Here is a 21,470-nt window from a genome sequence, read left to right as displayed (position 1 = left end):
TGAAAAAACAGAAAAACATTAGTAGGACAACGGAAAAAACCTTGACTATGGTTTGTATGTAATGAACATAGATAACAGTATTATACCAAATTTAAATATCCTAAATAGGATCATTTTATTATGGGAATGAAGGATAATGTTTTCGTATTTAGGAGATACATACTCAAGTATTTAGGGGTAAAGTGTTATACTGATAGCACCCAATTCTTAAATGTTTCCACAAAAAAAGTATGTGTGTGTTCACAGAGAGGGAAATGAGTACGCTCACTAAAGATAAGTAAGGGTGGTGGGGAGAAGCCTTTAAAAAAAAAGACCAGTGGTATACAAAACAAAACAAAAAACATGTAATAAATATTTAATTTGGGTTAAAAGAAGTACAGGTTCTAGAGTAGCAGGGAAAAGAAGTATCTTTAAAAAGATCAACACACTACTTGGGAAGCACTGTTTGGTGGAGAAAAGAAAAAGGACAGAGAACAAATGGGGAACAAAGTAAGGGGAAAACGAAAAGAAACTAGTATTTTGAGAGCACTTAGTCACTAGCTAGCTCGCTCACTCTCTCTCCCTCAACACCAAGGCTTATAATACTAATTTACTTTCTCTTTTCAGTTATTATTTTTGTTTTGCCTTTTCCCTGACAGATAAGGAAGACAGCAACTTGCTCAACGTCCTTACAATTAATAAGAGGTGGGGTCAGGAGTGATCTCTGGTTTGTTCAAAATCAGAGATCATGCTCTTACTGGCATATCACCCTTGCATGCCTTGTGCTTTGTATAAAGTCAGACAATCTAGGTTCTAGTTCTCTGACTTGTGATAGTACTTTTTGTGCTTAACTGTGAAATTATCAAAATGCGCCTTTACTTACCAGGGATAAAGGATACAAAAACCATGTTTCTCAGAAGTTCAACAGAAATTAAAAACTACCATGACCATTACCATTAGTTTTCATACGCAAACTAGTACTTTAAAAAGTATTTTTTTTTTAATGAATATGGCTCAAAGGAAATATCAGTCAAATTAAAAAAGAAAAATATATTCTTATTCTAAACCTTAAATATTTTTTGGAATAAACTATAAAAATTTAAGAACTGTCTTAATGCTTAAGTACTTAAACAGAATGTAAGTATTTTTAGCAAACACAATTTTGGCTTACCTTTTTCATAGGTGATGTAGGTGTTGCCTGACCAGATGACACAGGTGTTGTAACAGCTACAGGAGCTGCTTGTGTACTAGAAGTACTGGCATTAGTTACAGAAGCCAGGGGCTTTGTCTTATCTATTACAAAAACATGAAAAATAAAAAAGAGTCAAGATTCAGTATGGATTGTTTCAATGTCTAGAAAAGCAGTATTTTATATTCCTTTTTTAAAAAGGTTTTGTTGTTCAAGTCTTTTCCATTTTTTTTCTTTAACAAGGGAATTTTTCAAGAAGTTTCCAGAAATGTCTCAGTATGTATGCTGAAATAATAGAACATGATGACATAACAAAGCGTCTAAGAATAAAAAACAAAAACAGAATCTGATTTCCATACTTTTAACACTGTAGAAATATAAAACAATTGATATTTAAAAGTTGAATGCCTGAATACAGTGTAACCAAAAAGATTACAAGAGCTACACAATTTTTTCTAATAGAGCTACAATTTACATTGCTTATTTAAAACTCATAGCTCATCTTTATTCCAGGAAATCTAAAAAGTGCTTTTTGTCAATAATCAGTTTATATTTCTGTGAAACAAAGATCATACTCTCTCACCCCTAAAGTCTAAACTTAAACGAGAAGATCAGTTGAATTAAGATTAATCTCTTTTCACAATGTATTAAGACAATTTCCAACTAATGATGAAGCACTGAGAAAAACAATTTTGAAAATACCGATGACAAAAACATTCAGACTGTATTTGAACATATGTACAAATTTTTAAGATTTACTTATTCGTGAGAGAGTGTGCGCACATGCACACATGAGTGGGAGAGGGAGAAAGAGACTCGGACTCTGTGCTGAGTGCACTCTGACATGGGGCTTGATCTCAAGATCCTGGTATGACCACCTGAGCTGAAACCAAGCGTCGGCTGCTTAACCAAATGCACAACCCACGTGCCCCTATATTTGATCATACAAATCAGACTGGCTTTTAGCAAAAATAGTTACCTATAAATTTAAATCTATAAATTAGCTGTAATTTATGAATGGGCCAGAAAGGCTTACTTCTTAAACGGTCAAAGATCATTTACCTAGTTTTAAAGTAGTCCTTTGGTTTCAAAATGAGAGAGGACAGGTATTCTTCTATACTTTGGGGAAGAAGTATAGTACTTTAAAATTCTATGAGATACTCTTTCATGATACTCATATTCATTATATCCCTCTCCTTCCCTTAAGTCAGTTTTCCAAAATAACTTTCCACCTTATCATTACTGTATGCCATTATACTTTATAAGTAGAAAATATTAAAATATAATTATCTTTAGGGCAAGATGTATACATGTATAAATACCAAAGAGTTCTGAATTTGTATTGACTCATTCGATTATATTTATGACTAAGAAAATATCCACAAGATGTTAATAGGGTGTAAGGCATAGGATCCCAAACTATACGAAAGGACAAGGCCAAAGTGCCACACTTAAAAATCACTATGATCTTAGCTTTTTGAATAAACTGAATGAGCTAACCACAGTCTAATGAACTTTATTCTCATTGTTACACAATACCTCTTTTAATTCAATAGAAACTAAGCCTATTCAGTAAAGTAGAAATCACACATAATCTACTAGACTATCATCTTGGAAAACAGTCTACCTAACTGGAGATAAGTCAATAAATGTTTATTAAATGCCTCCATATTTCAAGAACTAGGTACTGAGTCCACAGTCCTGGATTAAGACTGGCTTAATCTGGAGCCTTGTTTATTTCAAATAGTTCACCAGTGCCCGACATGGAATAGTGAATACTATAGAAGGGACCAATTAAGAAAATATTCAATAACAAAATCTCAGAAATTTCTGTGAGATGCTTGGATTCTTGAATTCTGCTATGTAAGTAGTAAAAGACCTGACACATTAGTTAAAAGATCTGGGTGCTAGTTCTGGCTTTCTTGTGCACATGTAGTATACTCTGATTTGTAGTGGTGTATTTTACGTGTGTGTATTTTACATGCGTATGAACTTTATAAAATTCAACTCTACGTTAGCACTTACTACAAAGCATTGCTACATACAGTATCCATTTAAAGCAGGAAATTTCTGAGAAATCTGAGAGTAGAGAAATGAGATTAAATAAATTAACCACAAATACAATTACACTCATGAATCAGTCTGTGTTCTTAAACACTATGCATGCTCATTCTCATATAACGTACTTTTATTATTAGAAATTTTAATTAGCAGGTCATAAAAATGAACTATAATATTCAGTGACTACCTGCTTGCTTTAGTTTCCAATTTTATCCATACTCTCACCTAGACCAAAGATGTACTGACTCATCTGACCAGCAGTATGACAGCAATAAATTAGAAATTATATCCCTGGTGGCTAGAAGATAGTCATTTACATATCTCAAAAACTCTTTGTGTTTTACCAAAAAATAATTTACTTGTAGGGTTAGTAAGTTTCAAAAAAACAAAGGAATTTAAGACACAGTACCCGGCAACAAAGCTAGCCTTTATGTTTAACATTTCACTTTTAATGGGAAACAGATAATCACTATCTTCTTCCATGTGTGTTTATTTAGTAAACTTTAGCTTCCTGAATTTTCTTAGGGGAAATATTTTGCTGAGTGAGTAAAAATAAAATGATCCATAACTGTTGTTGTGTCTAGAGGAAATTTAGGGAGACCAAGAAATTCTAGGGCTTCATTTGTATTTACTGATGACCACCGTATTGGTCCTGATAATTTTTTTTTTTGATCAAAAATCTTAATGGAAATGGGCTATTTTTTTCTGATAAATTTACATGTTAAAACATCAGTTTATACAACTCAAAGATGGTAACACTGGAATTTTACATTGGAGAAATAACCAATAAATATAAATTTTCTAAAAGAAAATTATAATTCATTGAAGCAATAGAGAAACCGTACCTTTGATAATAAAAAGGACAAGAATGTAACTGTGATAGTGACTTTGTAAAGAAATTTGGCAACATCCATGAAAAGTGAAAATGTGACACAGTAACTCAAGTTTTAAGCATACCTAGTTGAATATCTCTTACCTATACACATGAGAAGACAACTGCACCAATGATCACTATGGCATTATTTGCCAACAATGGAAAAATGGGAGTAAGATAAATTTTTATCAGAAGGGAAAGAGATGTATTTAATGAATACTATACAACAATTAGAGGGGTAAGTTATATAGGTAAAGATATAGGTAGATGTAAACAAATCTAAAAATTACAACTTTTAAGTGCCAAAAAAAAAAAAAGCAAGTTGAATAACAACTCCTAGGTATAAAAATGAAAACACAAAACTGTCCTGTAATTACTATATAGTACTTCTGAATGTATAAGATAGCATTAAAATGGACTGGAAAATATAAGAAAAAACTCAGGACAGTGACTGACTTTGGGAAGGAAGGAAAGGGAAGGAGACTAGGGCTCATGGTCAAAGAATTTTTAAATGTTATTAAACATTGTTATTAAAAGAAATGTTATTAAAAGAAAATTAGAGTATGTGCTATGGTGAGTGCTGTGAATTGTGTAAGACTGATGAATCACAGACCTGTACCCCTGAAACAAATAATACATTATATGTTAGTAAAAAAAATAAATAAACAAACAAATGAATAAATAAACATTTGAAGAAAATACAGCTAAATGTCAGCAGCTGTTCATTCTTGGTAGTTGGAATATGAAGGTGTATTATACTTTCCCCTATCTTCAAAATTTCTTGAAACAAAGCAAATTTCTCCACACCCAACAGGAAAATATCTTGATTCACCTCAACTTTCTAAAAATTTACTCTTGCTTTGAGAATATTTGGGATGATACTAGGATCAACTTGCTGGATTGTCGGGCCTCAGAAAGTATCAGAAGCATTCTTGAATTGCTGGGAACCCAATTATACCCTATCTCTACCGTCCTAAGGGAATCTTCATCTTCTTCAAACCTAAGAGTACAATTCAGCAAAATGCAGAGGTAAGAACCTCCAGGTCATTAGAGAACAATAAATTCACAACTATACTCAAGTTTCCAATACTCTCTGAAAGATAATTTACTGGCATGTGAAGTATCTGGACAATCAGGAAATCAGTAAAGTTTCAAAATTAAAGCCTAATCTTCTTACTTAATACTCCATCACAATTCACTGAAAATCCCATCATGCTTCAAATTTTACCTGTTTCAGCTTCTGATTCTGAGTCATCTTCTTCATCTTCTTCACTAGAGCAGCTGGATTCATCTTTCTTTCCTTCTTCTTCATCATCAACTTTTTCTTGTTCCAGAGATTCAATACGGGATGCGTTTTTCTCTGGCTCAATAATCAGTGTCTCTTTGCTGTGAAAGGAAAATAGTTTTCAAATGATTAAAAACATAAAAGACCAAAAAACTTTAATTTTTCTCAGATCCACCAAATCTGATAATCATGTCTATGGCTCTCATGCCAATTCATTCATAACAATAACAAAACAATATTTTACTTACTTTTTAAAGGTCTTCTGTGACTGATTATTGTCCATATTGGCTGTTGATTCAATTAGTGGAGATTTTTTCTCCCGTTTTTCAGTATGCAGCTTTGTAAAAGTTATACAAAGGAAAATAAGACTATTAAAATAGTACTAATGAGTAAAATACAGAATTTGAAGTAATAACAACAGTAGTTTTCCAAACATGAAATGAAACCAAAACAAAGGAAAGATTTAAGTTCTACCTGAAAAAAGTGGGGGGGGGTTGCAGGCTTGGATAAAGAATAAAGAGTACTAACTAGTTTAAAGCTGGGTGAAAGACAAAGTTGGATTTTTTACATCCCTCCAACTTTAGATCACTGAAAAATCAGGATCCATTAGCCACTTAGGATGTCTGATGATATTTCATACTTAAAAATCTTTCTTACCTACATAACGTTTTCCTTATCTAGGTCCTGCTATTTTAGAAATCTGAGATTTTATAGTCTCCACCTTCTAAGCAACTATTATGAAATTACAAAAACATGTTATTCTTGAGTAGGTACATTACAGAAGTATTCATTTCGTGAAGAGGACCTAAGAGAAATGGGGATAACTAATACAAAAGGTTGAACACTACCCCTATTCTTTATTCTCTTTCACTGTCACTTGCTTTGACTGTCAGGAATAACTTAAAACCAGAAAGTATAAAACATCCCCAAAATACTTTTCATCTGTCTGAAAGTCAAAGCCATTAGGAAAATTCACGAATACAGACAATTTTAGACAGTCATCAAACATACCAGATTTTGTTTCTTTTGCAACTCTTCTAAATATCCTAAAATATCTTCATCTGCTACATCAAATGCTGTCTGACCCTGGGTAGGAAACAAAGGGTGTTGGTGATGGTAAAAAGTCAATAAACTATAAAACACCTTTGGTGATTCTGTATAATTATACAGAAAGAAGTTAGATAACATTTTGTTATGTATGTAGTTTGTTATGCATGTAGTAATACAACAGTATGATTTAAAGGAGATGTATCAGAAATTCATGTGAGAGAAGCAGTTGATACACCTCTCCTTACTTTCTTTGATAACAGCCTGATTGACATAAAATTCACCATACAAAAAGCCATTTAAAGTGTACAATTCAATTGTTTTTAGTATATTCATAGAGAATTACAACCTTCACCATAATCAATATAGGACATTTTCATCACTACAAAAAGAAATGACCTCCCCACTTTTCTCATTTCCCTTCCCAATCCTCCAGCCTAAGGCAACCACTAACCTACATTCTGTTACTACAGATTTGGATTTGCTTGTTCTGAACATTTCATATAAATGGAATCATAAAATATGTGGTCCTTCATGACCAGCTTCTTTCACTTTGTATAATGTTTTTAAGCTTGATCCATGTTGCCATATGGAAGCATTAACTTAAATCCTTTTTATTGCTGAATAATATTCCATTGCCTGACATACCACATGTGTTAATCTATTCATCAGTTGATGGATACTTGCTTTTGCTTTCTGCTTTTTGGCTATATATAATAAATAATACTGCTACGAACATCTATATACAAGTTTTTGAGTGAACATTTGTTTTCATTTTCTTAGAGATACAGCTCTAGGTAAAATTACCAGGTCATGTGGTAACTCCATGTTTATTTAACCTTTCGAGGCCTTGTTTTTTAAAAAATTAACATATAACGTATTATTTGTTTCAGGGGAGGCCTTTTTTCTTTTTGATACCTCCCCAAAAATCATGAAAGTCTTAACAGAGTAACAAAGTAAAAATATAGATTTCCAAGCTGCTTAAAGTTCAGCCAGCCACAGATATGCCTTAGTTTCAGAAATTAGTTCAGATGAACATCTGTCAATCTATTTTTATTCACTGTGGAAAAGAAAATTTCAAAGAGCTGCTGACCAAACGTAGTAAGGTTTTCTTCTGTTGCCTGCAATAAACCTGTGGGTACAGGATTCCAGAATGTCAAAAAAGTTCATTATTAGAATACATTCTACTTAATATGTTGGCTGGTATACAATCCATTCTCAGAAAAAAACTAGAAAATATACCAATCTTAAAGGCAATTCAAATTTCTTTCACAAAAGGAGTCTCACAGCTACAAAAAAGCCAGATGAGTAGATAATAATGCCTTCTAAAATTATATAAGCTCTTCCATTAAAAAACAAATCTAAAACCCTCAATTCTACACCAACATTAGGATGCTGCCATCTACTTGGATAGGAGTTACATTTTCCAGTGCTATAAAATGAAATATAAGCTACCTAATATCTGAGCTGGTTTTTCCACTGTCTATTTATAAAATTAAAAATATGATCTATGAGATGTATCCTAAAAGTACATGAAATGCTACTTTATCAAGATAGGCAAATGTATGTATTTAAAATTTACGTATTCAAAAACACTTATGTATCTGCATTTTCTTGTTGGAAAATCTTCCCAGTAGGAATTTAAGAACCAACCTATCCTTTCCCACTCAGTCCAGGAGAAAATGTTTTAGCTTTAATAAACCTTTCCCCACATTTCAACCTTGAGTATTAAACGCTAAGAATTAAATTCCTGAAGAACATGTAGCTCTGAAACAAAGTAACTGGCTCAAATTTTGAAGGTGCCCTTTAGATTATAAATACATGGTAATCCATTTTTCTATATCATAGTCTATTTGTATAATTAGTTCTATAATGTTACACATACTATGATATGCAAATTGTTTTCAAGATCATCTTAAGTGAAAATAACGAACTGGCTTCAAGTATTATTTTAAGCATTTATCAACCCTTCTCATGAATGAAATACTGCACCTTAAAAATTTTTTGAATTATAATTATATTTTAGCAGCAGTTAAATGTAAATGGGGTTATTTTAGTAACCAAGGAATTTTCCTTTACAAGAATAAGAAATGGATCACCTTACTAACCTTTCTTTTCACTTTCTCCCTTGAAAAATGAGTCTACTTTGCAAACAGCAGCTGATAGAGAATAAAAACTAGAGTAAAATGCAGGCTATAAAGAGAGTAAAGTTTCTAATTTCAGGAAAGCACACCCCTCAACTTAACCATGCTCATTAAACAATATATAGGACAGTCATGAAGGCAGCCAATTACAAAGTCTTATAAACATGACCTGGTTCTTAATTACTGTAAGGCTACTATGCCTCATTAATGGGATGCTAACACAGTAGGGCATATAAACAGAATCACTCAATGTAACCAAGAAATAACCGAGGAGGGTACAATGCTAAGAAATAAGAAAATAGGAACTCTTATCAATAAAGAAAACAATCTTAAAAAAAAATTAGTTTAAAAAAAATCAGTTCACAATACATCTGTTAATTACCAGAATCACACTAGAGCTACTGTTTAAGTCTGACTTCATAGACTCTTCACTCTTTCCTAACTTATTCTAACCAAATTGCTTTTACAAGTGTGATCTCTCTTCATTTTCAAGAACAACCAGTGAAGTAGTCAGGACAAGCATTATGGTTCCCACTGCACACATGAGGAAACCTAGGCTGAATGTATGGCATTTACTTAAGATCATGCAGGCAATGAAGGGAAAGTGGGAATAGAAGCTAGGTCTCTACTGCTCCACTGTCTTTACAGAAAACAAGAATAAGCTCAGATGAAAGCAGGGGGAAAAAACCCATGTGCCCATTAAGGAGATGCAGTTTTGTTTTTTTGTTTTTTAATGATTTTATTTATTTACTTGACAGAGAGAGAGCGAGAGACAGCGAGAGATTTAACACAAGCAAGGGAAATGGGAGAGGGAGAAGCAGGCTTCCCACCAAGCAGAGAGCCTGAAGCCTGATGGGGGGCTCGATCCCTGGGCCGTAGGCAGACGCTTAACGACAGAGCCACTCAGGCGCCCCAGCAGTTTTTTTATTCACTTAAATCTTTGTAATAATAGTTACCAAACTAAAAAGTTTGGTAACTATTGTCTACCAATCACTGTTAGATTGGATTGTCTACCAATCACTGTTGTATTAAAAGAAAATTCCAATTAGAAAAACATCTTAGTATTTTAAAAGGAACAATATTTGGTTATATTCTAGTAAGACAATTATTTTAATAAATTAAGCAAACAAAATAAAAATCTTGGGATTTAAAGTCTGTATCACATAACTTATAATGAGTTAAAATGACAGCCAATGTTTTACAATGTTAAAGAAATAAGACCAAAATCTCTTATTTTAAGAACATTTTTCCCACTTTAATGTAGAAAGACTTTCAAATTTTCTACATGATTTGTTGCATTTTCTGTATTATACATTTACCAAAATTATACTTTCTATTAATAAAGAATTAATCTGAATCCCAAAAGTTCTGTAAGTACTTTTTGATACCATTTTAAAAATAAATTTATTAAAAATTTAAATCTATAAGTACTGAAGGTATCAAATGACAAAATAAATTTATTTAAGCAGGCTTATACAATAAAGACTAATTTTGATGGAATAGTATGACATATTTTTTGTAAAATGCAGCCAATGGTAGCAGAGATTAACTCACACAGGCAAAATTATAAAATTAAAATTTTAAAAATACAAAGCCTTGTAAAAATATCTTCTATTACTATAGAATACAGTCTCCCTCCCAACAACAAAAATGCTTGCATTTTGGTATACTTATGGCATAAAGGCCTTTAAAATGCTATATACATTATTTGCCTCTCGCCATTAAACTATGTCTTTAAAATCCTGGTATTTTAAAAGAAAAATCCAATTCTGATAAAAATTTTAAAATCATATTTTTACAACATATGAGTTAGTATCTGGAAAAATAAGACATGCAAAATCAAAAACTATGAAAAAGCTGCAGAGGAACTTAGCAGAATAAATTATTCTTTTTTAAAAAGAGATTTATTTATTTCAGAAAGAGCAAGGGAGAGCACATGTGCACAAGTAGGGGGAAGGGCAGAGGGAGGGACTCTCAAGCAGACTCCCAGCTAAGCACAGAGCCCAATTCAGGGCTCAATCTCACAACCCATGAGACCATGACCTGAGACAGGACCAAGAGCTGGATACTTAACCAACTGAGCCACCCAGGTCCCCCAGAATAAATTATTCTTAATTAATTACACTGAATTATTAGGGCTTTAAGAAAATCACTTGTCTTCTCTGATCATGTTCTTAAATCTGCGTAACTCAGATAACAATTCTGTAGGGCTGTTAAAAGGAAAGCATTAGATAATATATGTGAAAAGGTGAAAACTATAAAATTCTAAGGAACTATGAGGCATAATTCTTCTAAGATCATATAAAGAAATACTGAAATGATGAAATGAAGGGATAAGATATTAAAATTTAGGATGACACAAGAAACTGCTACTATAGTAAGATAGAAACAAAAGGAGATAAAGCAAAACTATTTATATGCAGTCTTTCCCCTAGAGCATAATTATGATGAACTGTATGGCAAAGGAATTAGACAATTACAGCACAGGTGTAAGATAAAATAATTTTTTCATATATACTATATATTGTCTATGAATCACTACCAAAACATAACACGTTTAAACTGGAAAATGATACAATCTTTTTGGAAAAGCATTTCCATTAATAAGCTTTTCTCTCTGGTCCTTATCTGGAGGCCACTACCAAAGAATGAACCAATTATCAGTCTGTCCATGTCAATGAACAAGTGGCCATCAGGGGACGCTGTTTGGGAGAGAGAGAGGCATGCAGAACAGAGATTAGAACGTAAGAGGTATTTACTAATTTCTTCAGAAAAATCCCAGCGCCTGGCAGAATTTCTACACCAAGGGAGAGGAAGTTATGAATTGTCAAGCTAAAATTACCTAGCTTTTTAACTTAAAATCTAACAGTATCAACATTTGTCTTCTAACGCTGATTATAAAACAGAATACTGTTATAGTAAAAATAGAGAAAGCAAATTACCAAAAGTCATGACTACAAAATCAAAGATGTTTATACTTATATAAAAGCAAACCTATACTTATACTCTCAAACATTTGGATCTCAAGCATTTTTTAAATCTTGATTTTTCTGAAGATTTTCATTACTTTTTAGACTTTAACTTGCCTGCACACTTCTTTCTTAAAACACATTCATAAACACATATGTGAAATGCTCCAGAAAGAGCAAAGGAGCTCACAGGGCTTCTTTATTGCTTCATGTCAGCAACTAGGATATCAATCTGCACAACCTCCAAATACCCACAGGAAAATCTTGGGCATATGGTATATCATATCTGTTCTCTTCCCTTTGCAGATCTCCAGTTGGAATCTGCAGTTAATTAGAGCATAATCAGCACCAGTACTTATATTAATGGACACAGTAGGATCAGATGGTGCCACTTAAATAAAGATGAGATCATTTTAGGAATCTCTGCTAAGTAATCTACTACATTATCTTATAAAATGGAATATATAAGGGATATTCTATGGAAGTTAAGGGTATTCAAGCTCACCTAGGGGAGATGTATTTTAAGCTCTGCAACTGTTGGTAGATAGGAAGAATCATGAACACAGAACAGGAGGAACTAACAGGAATACTGGTGACACTGGTAACTGAACGATGGTGCTTAGAAGGGAGTCAAGGAAAAAATACCTCATCTAATAAGGAATCTGATAACCTGAATCTGTTCATGATTTTGTTAAAAAATATATATATATGTATATGTATATGTGTGCGTGTGTGTGTGTGTGTGTGTGTGTGTGTATACATATATAAATATGACATTCACTCCTTCTTTCCCTCTACCTAGTTGGGTGATACTAAGTAAATCTTCTACCTCATAAATGGTTTTCTCATCTGCAAAACTAGGACTAGACGTTGTATCTCAATTATTTTATTTGGGCTAAAACTTTGTGGTTTTTACTAGTCTCACATGCTGTAAGACCCCATTATCCATGTCACTTAAAAAGCTACCATAAACAAGCTATTAAGACTATCAGCTAAAGAGAAACAGAAATATACTTCTGCATGTGTTCCAACTCAGAATGATGGGAGAAAACATTCACAGAGAAATGCAAAATTTTCTTTATTTATGAGTTCCCAAATACCCAAATCTATTATGTATGGTAATACGATTACTCAAAGAATAATACTTCTTTCTCTGAGGAATAAGGCTAAATCCACCTCACAGACTGAGAAAAACTTAAATAACTGATAATAAAAATCAATAAGTGGTTGATAAATGTTCTTTGGTACAGTTCACAAAACTTAATACAATTACAGAATTTATATTACAACATTTTTCAGACTTTAAAACATTTATTTCTAAAAGTTAAATATTTAGAATACATATTGGATATTTCTAAAAATTTAAATATTTAAAATACATTTAAAAGGCCTACCACTTTGTTGACCATCTCCATATCACACAGATTATCCACTAAAATTCGACATGCTTCTTCTTTACCCCAGTGAGCAGCAGCATGAAGAGGTGTCCAGCCATCATAATCTTTAATATTAACATCATAGCCTGCCTGTATTAAAAGTCTAAAGAAATTATAGTGAATTAGATAATCATTAAGAAATCTAAAAATGAGCAAACTTATATCATTAGCTTTATACCATGCAAGTTAACAAAAATTTGTGATGTATTTCTTTCCCTAGTTCGTATCTTCTCCCTTCCCTTCAATGAATTAACTAGGACAAAAGAAAATAATTATCAGAAAACACTGGCAATGAGGATCTTGAATTACTGTCCTAATAATGCATTCAGCTTTAATTAATTCCTAATGACTAACAGGTCTTATGGTTTGGTGCAATACTAATTTATTCTTGTTAATATGAATTATAGTTGAAATTTTCATAGGAAAGTCAGTAATTTTTCAATGTGAACTCAAAAACTCCTGGATCAATTTGTATGTTAAACTGATTTATTGAGGGAATGTCTTCAGGTATCCATTTAATATATCATCTCAAGCTAAATGTGTTCTAAAAATAAACTGGGATCAAACAAATTTATTTAGTAGTTCTTCTGTTGCCTTGCAGTTGATGAGAAAGCTTTCACAAAGCTTTCACCAAGCTTAATGATTTATCATGGGTAATTTTCGTAAGAAAATGACAATCTGTTAAGAACAAAACAAAGCAAAACAAATATTCAAGGGGTCGAGTCTACTTTTCTGCAGCAGTAGAAAGCAGAATACTAATTATCAACAAAGCTAGAAAAGAGGAATACATTTTAATACAGTGCAAAGAACTGTATAAATTATGTTAGTATGCCTTCCTAACTTTATATTGACATTAACCTTTATTTAGAAAATTAAGCTCAGAGAGCAAAGAATTGGTCTATAAATTGCACATAGCACACAGCCTCACACACACAGGCGAGTAGTAAATACTTTATAACTCATGAAATCTGGTTGACTTTTACCTTACTTTCCAAGAAGTTGAGCTTGAGAAGGGCTTCTTTTTACCTACAGGAGGTGGTAGTGATAGCTAATACATAACCCTTCATTTATTTATATTTCACGAATTGATCCCCTATTTCCTAAGAATATCTAAACCAGCCATTTCCAATTCTGGATCCAAAACAAAGCCATTTTAAGGCTTATTTAAAAAAAAAAAATTCCCCAGCTCCACTATAGTCCTATGGAATAAACAGCATATTGGGAGATGGACCTTGCCAATTTATATTTTCAGTAAGTCCCCTATTACCTGCCTGAAGATCAACATTTAAGAGTCTCAATCTAAAGAACAGGCTAACAGATACAAGTCTAGAACTTAAAGTTCAAAAAAATAGGTCCATTAACATATATTATCAGAAATTTTATTAACAGACAATAATATTGGAAGATATAAAAATATATCCATTAGAAAATATGAACTGGAATCATACTAAATATTCTGAGCGACAAAAATTGTAAGTACTTGGGATTCTATCTGGAGAGGCAAGACAAGAAAGGTAGATATATATATATATATATATATATATAGATAGATAGATAGATAGATATTATTCCCCCCCCATAATCATAAGGCTCTCTTTATATGCCAGGCCACACAATACTCAGAAATATAAGATAGTGCTTATTATAGTCAAAGAACTTCAAATGGAGGACAAAAGTCAAGTAAAACAATCAACCCTCAAAGACAGTTTCTGTAATGCAATGGCAGTACAGAGTTGAAAAGCATCAAATTCAATTGAAAGGGGTTGTGTATTTGTGGAGAAAGGAAAAGGGGTAATAAGTGGGGAGAAGGTTATATATGAAACCGAAATCTTCTGTTTATTTTTCATTTCATACATATTTTTATTTAAGAAACATACTTACAATGTTCAAAAATAAAAAAGAATAAATGGCTATATAGGGAAGTCACACTCTCACAGCTGACCTTTAGCCAAACAGTTTCCCCTCCCTCAGATAACTATACTAACTAGTTTGATTGGATCCTTAGATTTTATGTATATACCAGCAAAAAAATTAAAAAAATTTTTTTTTTCTTAAAGACTTTATCTTTAAGTAATCTATACACCCAACATGGGCCTCAAAACCACAACCCCAAGAGCAAGAGTTGCATGCTTCACCAATTGAGCCCGTCCGATGCCCCTAACATTTTCAAATATAAACACAAATGATGAATACTTCTGTCGTTATTTTTTTTACAGTTAATATATCCTAGTGTTCTTTCTGTATCTATATATAGTGTTTTTAATCACTACCAAAGTATTCAGTGAAAGAGGGTATCAAAAATTGTTCAACCTTCTCTCACTCCTATTACACATAATGCTGTTGTTATTAGCACATACCTTATTTTCTGTGAGAATATCTGTTAAAAAAAATTCCTAGAGGTAGAACTAATTGCTAAGCCAAAGAATAACTGTTACTTTAATAGAATCTGTTCAATTTTCATACTTTCACCAGTAACATAAAAGAGTGCCTTTCCCCCAACCTCACCAACAGTGTGCCAAACATTTTAATCTTTGCCAACATGACAGATGAAAAATGGTAATTTATTGGAGCTTTATCTGCACTTATCATGAATAAGGTTGAACATATTATTTCATAGGCTTAAGAGCCTTGAACTGAGTCAAAGGATCGAAAGGAATTTGCCTCCAAGTTGAAGAGATGGTGAATGAAGGTATCTAGACAGAAACAAAGCAGGCATTAAGACATCATGACAGAACTTCAAGTAGATGTATATAGTTGGAATAATGCATGCCTGAAGAGCAATGGTAGCAGCTTAGTTTAAGAGGATGACTTACGGTCTTAAGTACGAATTTGAGGAGTATCCCAATCCCCACTGAAAATCTTAATAAAGAATTTTAAGAGCTTAGACACCTAATTAAAGACCACTTGGAAGCTGTGTAGAAAACTATTTTACAGTGCAACTAGTACTCAAAATACATTGCCTTTACCATATGCAACTCTAATATTTCAATTTTTTTCTTTAAAAAATGCTGTCGTTAAGTCGCTAAGTTCATTTGTGATCTGCTAATGGGGTCTACAAGTCTGCTAATTTTTGGATTAGAGAAAAACACACAGGATAAGAAAAGGTAATCAAAAGTTAACTTCACTATTCTAGAAGGCTTCAGTTACCGAAGTGAGCCAAGATTGAAAAAAGGAGAAAACTTGGGAATAGGTGACCCACTTAAACCTCACGGTTTTTACTGAGCAGAGGGAATAAGAAGAACAGTTTTATATTAGAAGCTCCGGTGGAACATAACAATATAAAGAGTGGAGAAGATTTTCCTCCGTGCTAGTCTTATTCCTTTCACATACATATAACAAAAGTTATGCACTGAATTATTTTTTTCATATGGCTGCCAGCTTTGCACTGCATAAGTAAAAGAAAAAAAAACTATTGTGATGTAACAGCGCTTTGTTTCAAGGAAATATGCTGATCAATATATAGACCTAAAAAGTCTCAGTTGCTTATAACCTGATATTAAGCTAAAAGCACTGAGTCCCAAAATTATGTAGTAAAAAGAAAACTGCATTTTAGACAAATTACATGTAAATAAATATCCACTAAGAATGAAGTTCTTTGAATATGATCATTATGTTTATATGGAATACTGTTTTTAATCTCAGTAACCAGAGTTAGTCAATCTGGGAACCTCAAAATGGCTTTGTAGTAATTTACCACCCCAGAAGGTAACATTTAATGATTGTCTGACACTTTAATTTAGTGGAAAACTACAACCAAAGAATAGAACAGAATAATCAAAATTCAAGAGCAAAAAAAAGGGCTTTAGATATAAAGCAGTAACATTCAATGTAGTTTTCTTTTTCCTATAAATAGACATCAAATCACTTTTATAAACCATTTCAAAACAATGTCTGCAGGTATCTGAAGAAAAGGAACAATGAAAGAAAGTAAACCAAATTAGAAAAACGACTGTGAAAAACAAAACTTACTTTAAAACTTCTGTATAGCCTTTAGCGGCTGCAACGTGAAGTGCTGTCCCTCCGGATTTTGCATGTCGGACATCATTTATGTGACCACTATTTAGCCACTGTCTTGCGTCTCTAAGCATTATTCGTTCTTCTTCTTTTCGAGCTGCTTCTATATCAACCCCTGATAAAATAAAAATTGCTTTTATTTTTTCTTTACAGAAAATGTTTTTTCTACGTTGGGAAGTAAAATTATTCAAAACAAGTCAAGTTTAAATAAAAACTAAAAATGAAATCGTATTTTTGAAAAATGGGCTGCTAACAACAAGCTGGTTCAATAAGGAAATGTGGGAATACTATAGCTATTTTATTAGCCTTCTCTACTCATTATTTAGTTTTTGCCCCACAATATTATTTTGGCTTTCTTTTTACTTTTCTGATAAATCCTTTGTTCTTAAAAATTTGATTATTTCCTTAGGTATATCATCCTTTAGTTTAAAAACAAGACAAAGCAAAATGTAATTAAGTCTTAAATTTCTAACTGCTTTGACCAATTCTCTGAACTCTAGCCTACTAGATAGAAATGTTTATAGAAGATTTCGACTCAGAAAATTTAGCAATTTTCATACAGATGCTCTACCAAACTCTTTCCTTTTCCAATATAGTACATTCTTCACTATTAGTATCAGCAGTATAATTTTAATAAATTATATAGATGTTCATTCACTTAAAAGCATTTATTAAGCACTGAGGTTGAGATGGTAAGAGTGGAAAGAATTTAAAAAGGAACACTACACTAAACTTTCTTACCTTCAAAGAGCTCAAAATCTAGAGAAAAAAATTAAAGTAGAAAAGATAACCTTGAAATTCCTAAATGATCTCGTGTGGTCTCATGACTTAAACTGCTGGTTATTTAATGAACAGCATAAACCAGAGTGCAATTATATAGTCTGTCTTACTCCAGGAACCCATGAACTAATTAAATGTAAAGATATTGCTTTTTTATCCTGTACTCTCACTGTCTAGATGAGTACCTAATACAGAGTAAAAGGGATCAGTAAATATATACTAACTACATGATGAATGAATAAGTAAAACAATTACACACACACATACATACACACACACACCCCTTCTCAGCTAAGATCTCACCTATAATTCATATCCACGTATTCCAACTGTCTGGTCAGGATTTTTTTCTTTCATTCGCCCATTTAGCCATTCACCCACTCATTCAATATGTACTGAGTGCCTACAAGATGTCAGGTACTTCTTATAAGGTGTAATGGGCGTAGAAGTGAACTTATTAGATGGCAGAAAATAATACATATGTGAAGAAAAATAAAGCAAGGTAAAGGGACAGAGAGTAATGATAATATAAAAACTGTTGTTTTACATGGTTTGGTATAGCCAAGTCTCTTTATAAGGTGACATTAGAGCAAAAAAAAAAGTGACAGTCATATTCTAATCTAGGAGACATTCCAGGCATAGGGAAGTCCTTGTAGACTCTGAGGTAAAAGCCTGCTTGGAATGTTCTGTTTAGAAGGCCAGGGTATCTATAAAGTAGTGAGAACAATGAGCAGAGTGACACAATCTGACTTAATTTAAGAGGATCACTTAAACTGAAAGTTAAGAGAAGAAACTGAGGTATCAAATTGGAGGCTACTATAATAATTCAGACAAGAGATAATAGTAGCTTAAACTAGGGTAGTAGTTAAGGTGGTAAAGAGATTAGATTTTGAGCACCTGGGTGGCTCAGTGGGTTAAAGCCTCTGCCTTTGGCTCAGGTCATGATCCCAGGGTCCTGGGATAGAGCCCCACATCAGGCTCTCTGCTCAGCGGGGAGCCTGCTTCCCTCCCTCTCTCTATCTGCCTGCCTCTCTGCCTACTTGTGATCTCTGTCTGTCAAATAAACAAATAAAATCTTTAAAAAGAGAGAGAGAGAGATTAGATTCTGGAATCTTCAAGGTACACCCACAGAATTTGTTGTTAGTTTGGATGTAAGAGAAAAAGATGTCATATATGAATCAAAGGTTTTCAGCCAGAGCAATTGGAAAAATTAAATTTTCAGTAAGAGAAATGTGAAGTTTGAGATGCCCTGACAGACATCTACCTAACTGGGTATCAGGTACTCAGCTGGATATCTGAGCTTGGAGAATAGAAGAGAGTCAAGACTAGGTAAATAATATAATAAAATCATATGCCACGGGCATCTGAAACTTAATGCTAAAATCTTAATTCAATTTTCCTAGCCAGTCAGCTTTCTGCCTGTCTTGTATTTATTATAGTAGGTACTACCACTTACCCAGGAACCTGGAAGGCATCCTTAATCCTTCCCTTTACCTTATTCCCAGCCCTCATCCAATTAGTTCACAGACTTCGAATTGCCATCTCCTAGACTGTTGTCTTGATGGTATAATAGTTCATCACCACTTTAGTTCATGTCCTTTATCCCACACTTTAACTTCTACTACTGACCCTTAACTCAAGCAATCTCAGTACCTTCTGATTCATTTCCGACACCACTGCCAGTTTTTCCATATCAAAATATAATCATTCATTTTTCTACATAAATTTGTCAATGACTCCTTACCTCCTCTAAGACAAAACTCGAGCTCTTTTATGTAGTAGACATAGCCTTCCTTATGATTTGGTCTCCATACACTTTTAACCTCTATTTTTTCTCTTTTAGCATTACGTAGTGTTCTTACAATCTAGATCTCCACCAAGGTCCCCAAGTACATCATGCCTGTGTGCTGTTGTGCAAGCTATTATTTTCTACATGGACTGTATCCTTCCCTTGCCTAAGCAAATTACCAATTATTCAAGGCATAACTAAACCATTCAACTGAAGTTCAATGAAAATGAAAACATTTTTAAAACCCCCACATTACATTAAGTACAGGGAAGTCATCTTCAAAGTAGGGACTATTATAGCACATCACATTTAAAAAGGAACTTGCAATATGACTTCCCATAAAAGAGGGCGCCTGGGTGGTGCAGTTGGTTGAGGTCCAACTCTTGGTTTCAGCTGAGGTCTTGATCTCAGGGTCGTGGGATTGAGTCCCAAGTGGGGCTCACATTTGCCTCACAGTCCACTTGCAATTCTCTCTCCTTCTGCCCATCTCACTCATGCTCTCTCTCTCAAGTGAATAAATGAATTTAAAAAAAGATTCCCCAAAAGACTTTGTAAAACCCCATTAGAAATGCTATATACTTTTAATGAACAAAACCTATTATGAACGTTATTTAAAAAGTAACACTATTTCATAATGATCAATTTTATATACCAAAAATTTCCTACCAAAAGATAATCATCTCATATCATTTAAGATACTTTTAATGTTATTCATTAAAAGAAATTATAAAGTTATAATACATTAAACATAATCTTACTAAATGATTTTTCTCAGACTGATTTTCTTACGCTTTATACTTTTACTCAGTCTTTTAAAATACAGACCACCTCTTTATTATCATTATGCTTTTTGTCTTTATCATCTTAAATATTCTTACTTTTATTATCTTTTACTATTCTAAATTTCCTCCGGACTGAAATTTAAAAAAAATGTAGTTCTCACTTCTGGACTTGTCTAATTTCATTCTATCTTTATCTAATTACAAAGCGATTATCTTCTTTTGCTTCCAAATCATGCTCATATAAATTATATGTAAAAAACAAACAGCTCATATTTAAAATTAAAGTATGTGTGAAGGGAAATTTCTTATGCTTAAGAAAATCCAGTTAGAAAGAAAAACTCTACTCTCATATTTAAAAAAAAATTAAAATATTACCGATTAGTTCTAGACCGTGGTTTAGGTCATTAAAATCTAAGGGGGGGAAAAAACCCATATTGTACTACATATGACAATACCTTTTTTTTCTTTTAGTTCCACTGTTTTAACAGCTAGCGACCTTGAGAAAGCCGTAACTTCTTTGAATATTAGTATAATGGATTAAGAACACTGAAACTGAACCTAGACTGCTGGGTTTGAATCCCTCATCTGCCACTTACTAGCTGTATTATTTTGGGCAAGACTCTTAATCTCTGCTAATACTCAGTTTATCTGTAAAACATTTATTTGCAAAAAAAAAAAAAAAAAAGTAATGAAAGCACCTATCCCCTAAGGTTGTTGTGAGGATTAAATTAATTGAGATATGTGAAAATGCTTAGATCAGGAGTAAGCCCGAAGGTATTAACTACTACTATCAGCTCTAAATGCCTATGATTCTGCTTCTCCTCTCTTGTTTTATGGTTTAAAGACAGAAAATTCTATAATGCATTTATCTGGTCCTTAACCTACCTACTATAATTGTTAAGATTTTTAAATAATGAAAACAATAGATATCAAAACTAAACTGGGTATAATAAAGTGATTAGATTATTTAACAACCGTTACTACTATTGAAAAACAGTAAATATAAGATTGAAATGTAGCCAAATCTCTTGGTTAGAAAAAATAAGAATAAACTGAAGTTTGGTCACAGGTAAGAGATAACAAAGATTGACTTGTGTCCCAAGCTAAATAAAAGCAACTGC

At 32.8% G+C, this 21,470-nt stretch overlaps 1 protein-coding gene across 3 annotated transcripts in view; it reads right to left on the bottom strand.

The window, feature by feature from the left end:
- Positions 1–21,470, bottom strand: part of PPP1R12A (protein phosphatase 1 regulatory subunit 12A) — a 144,030-nt gene that overhangs the window by 51,564 nt on the left and 70,996 nt on the right. For all 3 annotated transcript variants that reach the window (XM_046011154.1, XM_046011153.1, XM_046011152.1), the window contains exons 4-9: positions 16,954–17,113; positions 12,943–13,087; positions 6,400–6,474; positions 5,637–5,725; positions 5,332–5,489; positions 1,151–1,272 (exon numbers count right to left, since the gene is read on the bottom strand). In XM_046011154.1, coding sequence (XP_045867110.1) covers positions 1,151–1,272; positions 5,332–5,489; positions 5,637–5,725; positions 6,400–6,474; positions 12,943–13,087; positions 16,954–17,113 — 749 coding nt within the window. The remainder of the gene's footprint in view (positions 1–1,150; positions 1,273–5,331; positions 5,490–5,636; positions 5,726–6,399; positions 6,475–12,942; positions 13,088–16,953; positions 17,114–21,470) is intronic.

This window comes from Meles meles, chromosome 7 (genome assembly GCF_922984935.1).
Source record: "Meles meles chromosome 7, mMelMel3.1 paternal haplotype, whole genome shotgun sequence".
NCBI lineage: Eukaryota > Metazoa > Chordata > Mammalia > Carnivora > Mustelidae > Meles > Meles meles.
This window is presented reverse-complemented; position numbering and strand designations above follow the sequence as displayed.